Here is a 14,157-nt window from a genome sequence, read left to right on the forward strand (position 1 = left end):
GTATTGTAGTTGATTATGTTATTAAGTTAGACCTTTGATTTAAACAATGCTTCGTATTGTCGTCTTATGTTGTTTTTTGGTTTTTTGTTTAAGTTTTAAATATATAAACAGCTATGTTATTATATGGTTGTGTTAGGGTAATTAACATAGGTATAACCATTATATTAAAAAAACTATGTCATTATTCAATCATATCAGCTATAATCGTCACGTGCGTTACACGGGTACGTATACTAGTTTAATACAAATATTATCATAAAATCATAATTTTACATCGGCTTGTAAATAAAATCATAGCTACAAAATTATTCATTCATTAACACAAAATCATTCACAAAATATAAACATTACCATTGCTTCACACCTAGTCCAAAAATTACATTTAGGACGAATATAAGTAATTAAAGTGAGTGTTATGTTGAATATTTGTGATATTTAAAAAGTTTATTTTTATTTAGCATTTTATTATGATCCAATTTAATTTGGAATTATTTTCATATGATCTTGTGAGTTGTGACCGAGTACTCTAACTCTTTCTCAATTCAAGAAGATTCGAGTAATTTGGTTTAAATTATGAGTTCCACTTTCACGTTCTTGATCATTGTTATAATTTAGTATATGTTTCTTGCTTTCATTTTATATTCTATTACTTCCTCCGTTCATTTTTAAGTTTTATTTTGGATCACTTTGCACTATTTACGTAATCTACGTTGACCATAAATTTTTATTAATGATGACAAATCGTCACACTCTCTAATCCATGCCTATTTTAGCAACATTAGATGCATTTTAGTAGGTTTTTAGCAATAAATATAAGAGAAATCTAACCATTAACTTGATTACTTGTTTTGCAAGAAAACAGGAAAAACTGCAGGATTTGAATGATTTTCACTACGCTGGGGGCGTAGCCCATCACGCGCCGCGTGATGGAGCTCACAGAGAGCCAAGATTTTGACTCTGATCACGCGCCGCGTGATGCCTTACCACGCGCGGCGTGAAGCTTTGTTGAAGATGAAGATTGCTCTCTGACTTGATCACGCGCCGCGTGATTCTGTTACTACGCGCGGCGCAGTTGATGGATTTGCAACCACGCGCGGCGTGGTAGATCTGGCGCGCGGCGTGGTTGCCTTCTGTATATATAGTTTCTGCATAATTCTGTTTTCTGGTTGGAAAATTCTGCAAAATTGATCTACATTCTGGTTTTGGAACTTCCAGATCGCGATTCAAGACTCCAGAGGATAGCTCCAAGCACGTCGAGAGCATGGATTCACAAGCCATGGCGATGAAGCGAGGAAGCGAACGAAGCACGATGAGGAGCTAAACTCCTTTGAAGGTAGAATCTAGGATAGTTTAGGATGTGGTTCAACTGAATGTAATCTGCAAATGTTGTAAGAATTCACTCTTTCTATAGTGTTCATCCAATGCAATTCTGTTTTTAATGCTTTATAATCCTTCATTAGTGTTATAATGATTTCGAGTTAAGTCACGTGCGAGAGTATTGATTTAATTTCTGAACTGAATTGTATTGAGCACTCGAGTGTCTCCGGTCGAGAGATTGAGGCATAGAGTGTAGCGAACGATTGACGCGCGTTAATATCATTCGTTGTAGGTAGCTTCCGCCCGAGAGATCGGGGGAGTATCGACAACGAATAGAGTGGATTTTGACAAGAGATTGCGATTCACTAATTTGTCGATCTAGTTGTGAACACTTGAGTAAATTCCTACGACATAGTAGATTGCATGTGGTTTAGCTATAGACTAGATGATTCCGATGATTCTACCTCGCTTTTCCTTCATATCAAAGCACGTTTTCTAGCAATTCATTACTCAACATACCCCCAATTTATGTGTATTTTCTGTAAAATGTCTATGAACACAATTCGACTAGTTTGATCACACAATCCCTGTGGATCGATATTTTTATTACTACGTGGTTTTCGTGCACTTGCGAAATATTCCATCAAGTTTTTGGCGCCGTTGCCGGGGATTGTGATTGATTCAACTAGGCAATAGTGTTCATATTTTCTGTGTTTTCTTTATCATTTTCTGTTTTATATTTTTCTCCCGGAGCGTTCTACTTGTGTGTTTCATTGTGCATGCAGAGAACAGTTCCTCAAGAGTTGCAATTTGATCCAGAGATTGAAAAGACAGCTCGCGCAATTCGAAAGGCAACAAGGGAAGCTCAAGCTTCAAGGGGAACAACTTTGCTAAGGGATACACCGGACTGTCAAAGAAGGACTGCAGCAACAATGGAGGAAGAACAGGTTCCACCGGTTCCTCAACCGCCAAGGCGTAACCTTGGTGATTATGGGAGGAGAGACAATGACGCGTTGGCAAATCAAGGCTTTCAGCCGGCGAATCCTGTCTCATTCGAAATCAAGAACACGGTCCTTTCCGCCTTAAAAGAGAATCCTTATTCAGGTTCGGAAGCTCAATGCCCGAATTTACACTTGTCTCACTTCTATGAAGCCTGCGACTATACCGATCCACCGGGGGTGAGCGAATCGGATAAAAGACTGAGGTTATTCAAGCATTCTCTCACCGGCCGTGCTAAAGATTGGTTAGACACGATACCCGCCGGAACTATTGAGACTTGGAGACAGCTGGAGCGGAAGTTCTTAGATCGTTACTTCCCTATTCATAAGTTTCTAGAAAGAAGGGCTGAAATTAGTAACTTCGAACAAGCGGATGGTGAGACGTTGTATGATGCTTGGGAGAGGTTCAAAGTTTGTCTTAAAAGGTGTCCGAATCACGGTTTCGATGGCCACAATCAGATGCAAATGTTTACCCAAGGTTTGAGGGCTCAAACGCGAATGATACTTGATGCATCAGCCGGTGGTTCGTTGAAGAACCGTGACGAAACTGAAGCAAGAGAATTGGTGGAAAGCATGGCTCAAAACGAGTATAGAGCTACTAATGATAGGGGAGCCAAAAAGAAAGGCGGAGTGTTGGAATTGGATACTCAAACAGCACTATTGGCACAGCAAAAGCTCATGACTAGCCAAATGGAAGCAATGATGAAGCTGCTGTCCAATCCGCAAGTTCAAACTTCTCCAATAGGTAAAATTGACAATGTGCGCTGTGATTTTTGTTTGCAGGACCACCCTAATGGCGGATGCTTCCCGGAAGGTTCAGAGGAGGCTCGCTACCTAGCCAATTTTCGGAAGCCGTACAACAATAATAACAACGGTTCCGGGTGGGGGAATGGTATGCAAGGTCAAGGTACACAGCAACAGCAGCAAAGGCCTCCATCAAGGATGGAAGAGACTCTAAATCAGTTCATGCTCATGACCCAAAGCAACTTTGAAGCGATGAAATCGAGTCAAGAAACCTCTAACAAGAATCATGAAGCTTCTATCAAGAATCTTGAGGTGCAAATGGGTCAGCTGTCAAGGCAGTTCTCTATGTTGCAAAACCAAGGAGGCTTCGGTGGAAACACTCATGATAATCCGAAAAATGAAACTTGTAATGGAATCACTTTGAGGAGTAGAGAGATACCGGAAAGGCCAGCTGTGGAGAAGCCCTTGAAAAAGAAGGTCAATGAGGGAGAAGTTGAAAATAAGCAAGAGGTTGAAGTTGAAAATGAGAGACGTGAGGGAGAAGTAGAAAAGGAAAGTATGCTTAAGGAAGTTGAGATTAGTGAGGATGAGAAAGAAGAAGTTGAAAAACAGAGGGAGATAAAAGAAAAAGAGAGTAAGAAGGTAGAGAAAGATAAAGGAGTTGATGAATCGCCATATGCTAGGATGCCTTTTCCTAGGAGAAAGAAAGTTAAGAATCTTGAGCGGGAGAAGGAGTTCAAGAAATTCATGAAGGTGTTGAACAAGCTTGAGATGGCCATACCATTGGTTGAGGCATTGGAGCAAATGCCAAGTTATGCAAAGTTTTTGAAGGAGCTGCTCACAAAGAAAAGAAAACCATTAGATGATGAAATGGTGAGTATGACGGAAGAATGCAGCGCCCTCATTCAACGGAAGCTACCTCAGAAAAAGAAAGATCCGGGGAGCTTTACAATTCCTTGTTCCATTGGGGATCTTACTATTGGAAAGGCTTTGTGTGACTTGGGTGCTAGTGTAAATTTGATGCCGTTATCAATGATGAAGAAGATACCGGGAGCTGTAGCGAAGCCGACAAAGATGAGTCTCTCTTTGGCGGATAGATCCATCGTGTATCCGGAAGGTATCTTACATGATGTTCTGGTGCGAGTCGGCGGATTTGTGTTTCCAGCTGACTTTGTTGTCTTAGACATGGAAGAAGACAAGAATTGGGAACCCTTGCTGTTAGGAAGACCATTCTTAGCTACCGGACGCGCCCTAATCGATGTGGAGTTGGGGGAACTAATGTTCCGGACTGACGGTGAACAAATCCTCTTTAATGTGTTTGAAGCTATGAAACAACACGACGATGACACTCAATGTTTCAGAATTGAATTGGTTGACGAGGTCATTGAAGATATCTTTAAGGTGCAACACTCCTCCTCTACTCTTGAAAAGGTGTTAGTTAACTCATTGGATAATGTGGAAGACGAATGGGAGAGAGAAATTGAGTTATGTCTTAGCAATTTGAATGCTACTCGGATAGATGAAAGTCCTAAGTTTGAAAACCTCCTTGAAGTGAATGATAAGGATCAAACGGAAGAAGAAAGGAAAGCTCCCGAACTGAAGCAACTCCCTTCACATCTAAAGTATGTGTTCTTAAGTGATGATGCTTCGTTTCCAGCCATCATTAGCAGCAAGCTCACTCATTTGGAAGAGGAGAAACTGTTGAGAGTTTTGAAGTCCAACAAAGCCGCAATGGGGTGGACTATCTCCGATCTGAAAGGAATAAGTCCCACTTTTTGCATGCATAAAATCAAGTTGGAAGCTGAGTTTAAACCAGTTGTGCAACCTCAACGAAGACTCAATCCTACCATGAAGGAAGTTGTGAAGAAAGAGGTGCTGAAACTATTGGAGGCCGGCATGATATACCCTATCTCCGATAGTGCTTGGGTATCTCCGGTGCATGTGGTGCCGAAAAAGGGGGGAATGACGGTGGTGAAAAACGATAAGAATGAGTTTATTCCATCTCGGACTGTTACGGGATGGCGTATGTGCATTGACTATCGTCGACTCAACACCGCTACTAGGAAGGATCACTTTCCCTTGCCGTTCATGGATCAGATGTTGGAACGGTTAGCGGGGCAAGAGTTCTACTGCTTCCTTGATGGTTACTCAGGTTACAATCAGATCACCGTCGATCCGGAAGATCAAGAGAAAACGGCATTTACTTGTCCCTTTGGGGTGTTCGCATATCGAAGAATGCCATTTCGATTATGTAATGCCCCAACGACGTTTCAAAGATGTATGCTTGCCATCTTCTCCGATATGATGGAGGACACAATGGAGGTATTTATGGATGACTTTTCGGTTTTTGGTAAGTCTTTCGATTTTTGCCTTTCTAATTTGAATGATGTGCTGAAAAGGTGTATAAGTACCAATTTGGTTTTAAATTGGGAAAAATGTCACTTCATGGTAAGAGAAGGGATTGTTCTCGGTCACAAAATCTCCTCAAGGGGGATTGAAGTAGACCAAGCCAAAATTGAGGTAATCAAAGAGCTACCTCCACCGTTAAATGTAAAGGGGGTAAGGAGTTTTCTCGGACATGCCGGGTTCTACCGGCGGTTCATTAAGGATTTTTCAAAAATTGCAAAACCCTTATCATCCTTACTAGTCAAGGATACGGTGTTTCTTTTTGATGAGGCTTGTGTGACTGCGTTTAATTGTCTTAAAACTAAGTTGGTCACTGCTCCCGTGATCGTTGCGCCACAATGGGATCTCCCTTTTGAATTGATGTGCGATGCAAGCGATTACGCGGTTGGTGCAGTCCTAGGCCAACACCATAACAAACTTTTCCATGTGATATACTACTCTAGCAAGGTCCTTAATGAGAATCAAATTAACTACACCACAACAGAGAAGGAATTGCTAGCGGTGGTATTCGCTTTGGAAAAGTTTCGTTCCTATCTAATTGGGTCAAAAGTGATTGTTTTTACAGATCATTCAGCTTTGAAGTATTTGTTGACAAAGGGCGATTCCAAGCCGCGGTTGTTGCGATGGATGTTGCTTTTACAGGAGTTTGATTTGGAAATTCGAGACAAGAAGGGGGTAGAGAATGTGGTGGCTGACCACCTCTCAAGGCTAAGCAATCCGGATATTACTAATAAGGAAGAAGCTATTAAGTGTGAATTCCCGGATGAAAAATTGCTTGCCGTATCTGAGTTTCCATGGTTCGGTGACATTGCCAACCTCAAAGCTAGTGGATTCATTCCGGAAGAAATGACGGCACAACAAAAGAAGAAGCTCTTCGCGGATTCGCGACATTATTTCTGGGATGATCCATTTTTGTTCAAGATGAGTAATGATGGCATGATTCGTCGATGTGTGGCCGATAGTGAGATCCGAGGTATTATGTGGCATTGTCATAACTCGCCTTGTGGCGGGCATCATAGTGGCCCAAGAACAGCTGCGAAGGTTTTACAATGTGGGTTCTTTTGGCCAACGATATTTCAAGATTGTATGGAATTTGTAAAAGCTTGCGATGCATGTCAACGATCGGGGGGTGTGTCTAAAAGAGATGAGATGCCGCAGCATGGCCTAACTGAAGTCGAACCATTTGATGTATGGGGGATTGATTTTATGGGACCATTTCCTTCGTCCCAATCTAATGTGCACATTTTGGTTTGTGTGGATTATGTTACAAAGTGGGTCGAAGCTATAGCCTGCCAAGCCAATGATTCAGCCACTGTGGTGCGGTTTCTCAAAAAGAACATATTTACAAGATTCGGGGTGCCGAGGATCTTAATCAGCGATGGTGGGAAGCACTTCATTAATCAGCATCTTGAAAATTTGTTGAGGAAGTATAATGTTAAGCACAAGGTTGCCACTCCCTATCATCCTCAAACTTCAGGACAAGTTGAAGTGTCCAATCGCCAATTGAAACAGATTCTTGAGAAGACGGTTTCCTCCTCTAGGAAGGATTGGTCACTCAAACTCGACGATGCGTTATGGGCATACCGTACTGCGTTTAAAACCCACCTCGGTTTTTCCCCGTATCAGTTGGTTTATGGAAAAGCATGTCATTTACCCGTAGAGCTTGAGCATAAAGCATACTGGGCTGTTAAGCAACTAAACATGGATGCCACACTCGCCGGTAGAGCGCGGTTGTTGAAGCTCAATGAGTTAGAGGAATGGCGCGAAAGGGCATATGAAAATGCGGTACTGTACAAGGCAAGGACTAAACGCTATCATGATGCGCAATTAGTTCCGAAAAAGTTTCACGAAGGACAGTTGGTGCTTCTATTTAACTCTCGATTCAAGTTATTCCCCGGTAAACTCAAGTCCAAGTGGTCTGGTCCTTTTATAGTTAAGGAGGTGTTTCCACATGGGGTTGTGGAAATCTTCAAATCAGGGGAGGAGAATCAGAGTTTTAAGGTGAATGGTCAAAGGTTGAAAGTTTATCGTGGTGGAGAGCTCGTTCGGCACAACGTGGCTCTTTTCTTCCAAGACCCTTAGGGGCATGGAACGTCAAGCATCGGGACGTTAAACAAGCGCTGGTTGGGAGGCAACCCAACGGGTTCTAATGATTAGTTGTTTTGTTTTGCAAGATGCAGGTAGGTGCGCAGCTTTCAGCAGCAAACAGAGCAAAAACAGAGGACTGTGAAGTGAACTACGCTGGAGGCGTAGTGAAATCACGCGCGGCGTCGTGTAAGTGGAGGAAAGAGGTGCCTCTGGAATATCGATCACGCGCGGCGTGATGGCTTCCTACGCGCGGCGTGATGATGGAAGTGGATAAGTGAGCTCTCTGACTTGTGATCACGCGCGGCATGGTATCCATCACGCGCCGCGTGAACAAGGCAGAGAGGAAAGTGGTTTTGCTAAAGCAATCACGCGCCGCGTAAGGAGAGCTACGCGCGGCATGATCAAGTCAACTTGACCGTTTGAATTTGGTCAACATGACCGTTGGATTTAGGGGCTAGAGAGAAATTTTGAAATAGATCACGCGCGGCGTGGAGTAAGCCACGCGCGGCGTCATCAGGTGACTTTGTTCTGATTATTTAAACTCTCAAGTCCTAGCTAAAGACTCACCATTCATCAAGGTTCAGATTCATCTGCTTGGTTTTAGGCTTCAGATCTATCAATTTCACTAAAGTTCTTAAGTGCGATGTGAAGCCTAAAATCAGTGCAAGTGAATTCAGTAACCTTCATTTCATTAATTCAATCTCATGAGGGTTTTCGCAGGTAGTAAGGTATACAGTCTGGTGTCTGGTTTTAGGCCTCAGATCCACCCATCTATCTCAGTATTTCAAAAGGATGTGAGTCCTAAAATCAATGCACGTGATTACTATTAACCTTCCTTTCTTCAATTATAGATCGTGCACTGGTTGTTGGTGATGCTGTTCTACTGCTGCTGCTGCTACTATTCTCCTACTCTATTTCTATCTTTACTTCATTGTCTTTTATTTGCTTGGTTTGTAACAATATTCTGATGTTGCTTGGATAGTAGCTGGATATTTTAATTGTGTACTCTAAATTTGAATCTTCTTTTGTTTGATTGTGGAATGGTTTTTACTTCTAGAGTTTGTTTCAATATTTTGGCATGTTCTTTCTAGTTACTTGAGTATCAATTACTTGATTTTCTCCGTGTGTGATATGTGAAACTTGCAGTGCAATAGCTTGTTGCACTCATGTGATCAAGAGGCAAAGGAAGGGAACACACACTTTTCGACCGGTTCTTTGATTCGACCCAACCGAGAGGTATTGAGCCAAACACTACTTTTTCTTCTATGTGTGATATCCACTCATGTATTGTCTCTCGATTTTGCTTGTAGTCTTTTTATTTGATTGGTACTCTTGTAGCACACACGAGGCATGTTCCTTGGTACCTTTGAGCCTTTCTATCCACCCTTACATATAATTATCCTTTGCTTAACCAATTTGAGCTGAAAAAGAAAATGTTATTTTTGCAAAACCTTGAGATATTTTTGTTGAAAAAAGGAATGACTTTCTTGGAGGTTAGGCACCTAATTAGTGGTTGATGCGCATTGCTCACTACTAAGTTTGGGGTTGCTCTTTGGAATTAGCAACAAATAAAGTTTGGGGTGAGGGTACTAGAGAACTTACAAAAAGTTTTGATTTGAAAAATTGAGAAAATTTCAAAAATTTGCAAGGCAAAGGAAAAAAATGAAAAACAAAAAAAGATGAAGGAATGAAAAAAAATATATAGAAAAGAAGTGATAGCCTTGAATTCAAAAGAATTGCAAAACTTTGTTTGATGTTTTGAAAAAGTTCTCTAGTCCACTATAGTTCAAAGGAAAAAGGGGGTTTGGTTTATGAAATAATTTTGACCATGGGGGGATCTAACTCCAAGTTTTTCTACTACTTATCTCAAAATGTCACCATCCACCCTAGCCAAGCCACGTTATAACCCTAAAAGACCTCTAATGTGTGTGCACAAAGTGAACCGAATGAATTCTTAGACTACTTGCAAAATTATTGTTGACTTGCATTGATGTGTTGATTTGAGTGAATTACCCAAACTGAAGAGTGCATGTGAGTAGTGTGATGAAATCATAGAGCCTTGGTCGAAAAGTGTGAACTACTTGAAAATGTCTTGCGGGAACGGTTGTGCAATTGAGCATTGTTTGCAGGTGGATCATTGATCATCAGGTGAGTCTCACGTATGTATGATTCGAGTGGATTTAAGGAAAATGCCAAGGTCTTGACACAAAAGCTTGAGGTAAAAGTTGTTTCCTTGAGGACAAGGAAAGGTTTAAGTTTGGGGTTGTGATGACAAATCGTCACACTCTCTAATCCATGCCTATTTTAGCAACATTAGATGCATTTTAGTAGGTTTTTAGCAATAAATATAAGAGAAATCTAACCATTAGCTTGATTACTTGTTTTGCAAGAAAACAGGAAAAACTGCAGGATTTGAATGATTTTCACTACGCTGGGGGCGTAGCCCATCACGCGCCGCGTGATGGAGCTCACAGAGAGCCAAGATTTTGACTCTGATCACGCGCCGCGTGATGCCTTACCACGCGCGGCGTGAAGCTTTGTTGAAGATGAAGATTGCTCTCTGACTTGATCACGCGCCGCGTGATTCTGTTACTACGCGCGGCGCAGTTGATGGATTTGCAACCACGCGCGGCGTGGTAGATCTGGCGCGCGGCGTGGTTGCCTTCTGTATATATAGTTTCTGCATAATTCTGTTTTCTGGTTGGAAAATTCTGCAAAATTGATCTACATTCTGGTTTTGGAACTTCCAGATCGCGATTCAAGACTCCAGAGGATAGCTCCAAGCACGTCGAGAGCATGGATTCACAAGCCATGGCGATGAAGCGAGGAAGCGAACGAAGCACGATGAGGAGCTAAACTCCTTTGAAGGTAGAATCTAGGATAGTTTAGGATGTGGTTCAACTGAATGTAATCTGCAAATGTTGTAAGAATTCACTCTTTCTATAGTGTTCATCCAATGCAATTCTGTTTTTAATGCTTTATAATCCTTCATTAGTGTTATAATGATTTCGAGTTAAGTCACGTGCGAGAGTATTGATTTAATTTCTGAACTGAATTGTATTGAGCACTCGAGTGTCTCCGGTCGAGAGATTGAGGCATAGAGTGTAGCGAACGATTGACGCGCGTTAATATCATTCGTTGTAGGTAGCTTCCGCCCGAGAGATCGGGGGAGTATCGACAACGAATAGAGTGGATTTTGACAAGAGATTGCGATTCACTAATTTGTCGATCTAGTTGTGAACACTTGAGTAAATTCCTACGACATAGTAGATTGCATGTGGTTTAGCTATAGACTAGATGATTCCGATGATTCTACCTCGCTTTTCCTTCATATCAAAGCACGTTTTCTAGCAATTCATTACTCAACATACCCCCAATTTATGTGTATTTTCTGTAAAATGTCTATGAACACAATTCGACTAGTTTGATCACACAATCCCTGTGGATCGATATTTTTATTACTACGTGGTTTTCGTGCACTTGCGAAATATTCCATCAATTAATATATAAAATCAAATGTTAGCAAATAAGATATTGTTCAATTTGTCTCGACGAATATTTTCAAAATATAAAATTTTCATAAATATTTATAAGTAGATAATTAAATATATTAGTGATCAAAATTATGTATTTACATGTGTCCAGTGGTCAAAAGCGACACTTTATTAGAAAGGAACGGTGAAGTATGATTTTAGTTTTGCATAGCATGTTTATGTTTGATATATGTCTGCTTAAAAATTTGGATTGATTAACCCTCTTCAAACTATATTGTACAAGGTTAAATATAATTATAAAGTTTTAAGTTATACCACAAAATTTCCGTTAAGGACGAATCATAATTTTATTAAATAAAGTTGTCACTACAATCATGTACCACAATTCCGTCCACCAGGTCCACCATAAAGAAAAGCTTGCTTATAGACAGATCCTTGATAACCATTGTATGCTAAGTCATAACATTCTGGATTAGTATCTCTATATGGTTTCATATCTCTATCTGTTACGTCAACTTCATTATATTCTGAATCAATAATCTCCAGGTTCATCATGAAAGCTGAGTTTATAAATTTTTCTTTAGGCAATCTTCCACTACCCATTGGAGGACTATCCTTATTGGGTGGAGAATAGGTTTGACCCCCAAATCTAATTGATGATGCTCCTTTGCTCAAATGATTGAATAGTTCTTTTGGCCAATAGCCAACAGATATTGACTCAAGTTGAATAATTAACCACCAATGACCCGTAGATCGATCCTATTCTCCACAAATATTAATCAAACATGGTAAGATTAATTAAAAAAGCAAAAACATTAAACATAATGAATTGTAAATATTTTAATTAAGACGTCTGCTTGACTATCACTCTATTAAATTATTTTAATTATAAACTTTTTAAAATTTCGAAAAGTGGATTTTTTTTTCTTAAGCACCCAAAAGTGATTACTTAATATACGTCTTAAATGAAATATTACCAAATAGTAGATAATTTTTTAAACATTTTTTATTTTGGTGTGATGGATTAAAATTTTTTACTACTAATATTTTTATACAATCATAATAATCAAAATTTTACCTGCTTTATTTTGATAAAAGAAGCAACTTTTTCAGTTGATCCAATAGAATTAACAGGTGTTACGAGAGATCCGAGAGCATACTCTTTGTCATGATTTACTTGCACGAAACCGGAACAAAGATAATTGTAACATCCGGTTTTTTTGTAGCCATCAACCTACATGTTTATACCAAATTAAGCTTGAACACCATATCATTATTTTTTTTTCATCACATTAGTATAAATTAACTAATGCATTAAATTCATACTCTTACGTACCGTCCATTGACTAGTTAGTCTTAGTTGGTTGTCTCCGTATAAGCTTTGATGAACCTTGTGGATCAAAAAATGGATGTAAATAGTAGATTATAAAATGGAGTTTTTATTCCTTCCTTATAAATGCAAAAATATGAAATTATTAAAGTGTAATTATCTTACGATATATATATAAACATAGTGAACATTAAATCATTAATACGTTGGTGGAAAAGAGCATCTAAGGAAGGAATACTCTCTCCCTCCCTCCCTATTAGAATGTAATGTCTTGAAATTAGAAGGAAAAAAACCTAGCATAAGCGTAGTGAAAAGTAACATACCCCGACTCCGACTTTTATGCTATTAAGTTCGGTTGGTGGTCCACTCTCAATCCAAATTGAAGATATGCTGTACTGGTTTGCTTCAACCGATAGATCATACCCAGATATACCGGCGTATGCTCCATGAAATACCGTGTTTTGGGTTGTATCAAGGGTAACGGTCTAGAAAACAAAAGGGAAAAAAAATCAACATTATAGATCTAGAAGCATCAACATTCCACTCACTTTGATTTTATCATATTTGTAGATTTTTTCCCCCTTTTTATGCTATTAACACTTTTTTTATGCTATTAACATATATACGCACTCACATGATAGCCAGGGGCACTTTGGGAATACTGCTGAAAATCATCAATTTGTAATTTTGAAGACGAATTGGTGATAATTTGACGTCTTCCCATCTTGTTGTAGATAGGTACTTTTCCCTCTGGACATTTGTTCATTGTTTTACCATAAGATGATCTATTTTGCAAGATGTTCTTCGCGAAAGTTGGGTAAAGCTACACATGTTGCAATGAAGAGGAAATACAATAAGTTTCAATGAATTATAGAATTGAAATTTAAAATTCCTTACAAATGAGTAAGTTGGCCTTGAATAGAATTTGAGGTTAGAAATCTTGAATAATAAATTACTTGGTTTGTTAAAATTATATATCATAACAAATAGTTTTCCTATCAAAATAAAGTAAGATAATTAATACCAAGAAAAAAGTAAGATAATTAATCTTATAAATTTTTTAACTATTATACCTGAATTTTGTGATTTTTTAGCAACGGATGTTGTAGAGAAGGTTGCCGGTAGATATCAACACATTGAAAATCATTGTTCACCTGATGATGGATTTTGCTAACCAGCATTACAATCTAATAAATCATGTTCAAAACAAATTAAGTAAGGATAATAATTCATAAACAATACCATGATGATATCTGATCCAGTAAAATGATGTTGCTCATCTGGTAGAATTTTGCTTCTTGTATCAGCTTTGCAACATGTTGTGCACAAACTAAGAAGTAGAAAGAGAATTAAAGCCATAAAATTTAAATGTTACTTTCAAGGATATCTAATACTTGTAGCAGTATGTACACACACACACATATATATATATATATATATCCAGGTGATATAAAAGATTAAAGATTAAATTGTTTTCATTTAGTCTAACGTTTGTTTTTGCGTCACTCGTGAATAGCTTTTTTGTCTTGACATCTATTTTCTTTGATTTGACTTTGGGTATCTGGTGAATACTCCATTCGTCCCTAATTATAAGTACCCTTTCAAACATAAAATTTGTCCCTAAATATAAGGTCATTTTCAATTCTCTAGACACATTTATTATTACTTTTTCAAACATAACTCTACTTTGCATTGAAATACGAAAAGTCAACTACAAATACATGTTTTCACAAATGACAATTTAGTAATTGTAATACCCAAAAGGTACACATTTATTACA

General features: G+C 38.9%; 1 protein-coding gene across 1 annotated transcript; it reads right to left on the reverse strand.

The window, feature by feature from the left end:
- Positions 1–11,417: 11,417 nt before the first annotated feature.
- On the reverse strand, positions 11,418–13,746 carry LOC123917400. Its single transcript, XM_045969102.1, has 7 exons — positions 13,620–13,746; positions 13,451–13,531; positions 13,012–13,200; positions 12,701–12,862; positions 12,384–12,437; positions 12,126–12,281; positions 11,418–11,806 (listed from the first exon to the last, which is right to left on the reverse strand). Exons 1-7 carry the CDS (start codon positions 13,734–13,736, stop codon positions 11,420–11,422), a joined length of 1,146 nt encoding a protein of 381 aa, XP_045825058.1. The 5' UTR covers positions 13,737–13,746; the 3' UTR covers positions 11,418–11,419.
- Between the last annotated feature and the right edge of the window lie 411 nt (positions 13,747–14,157).

Source organism: Trifolium pratense, linkage group LG3 (genome assembly GCF_020283565.1).
Source record: "Trifolium pratense cultivar HEN17-A07 linkage group LG3, ARS_RC_1.1, whole genome shotgun sequence".
Lineage (NCBI taxonomy): Eukaryota > Viridiplantae > Streptophyta > Magnoliopsida > Fabales > Fabaceae > Trifolium > Trifolium pratense.

What these genes read in the sequence shown, in the direction of transcription:
- LOC123917400 (XM_045969102.1), bottom strand. Translation starts at nt 13,736, where the DNA reads ATGGCTTTAATTCTCTTTCTACTTCTTAGTTTGTGCACAACATGTTGC. An exon ending in GCATAAAAGTCGGAGTCGGG is followed by an intron (nt 12,438 to 12,700) that starts GTATGTTACTTT and finishes TTGATCCACAAG; the next exon opens with GTTCATCAAAGCTTATACGG. An exon ending in CTTTTATCAAAATAAAGCAG is followed by an intron (nt 11,807 to 12,125) that starts GTAAAATTTTGA and finishes TGTGGAGAATAG; the next exon opens with GATCGATCTACGGGTCATTG.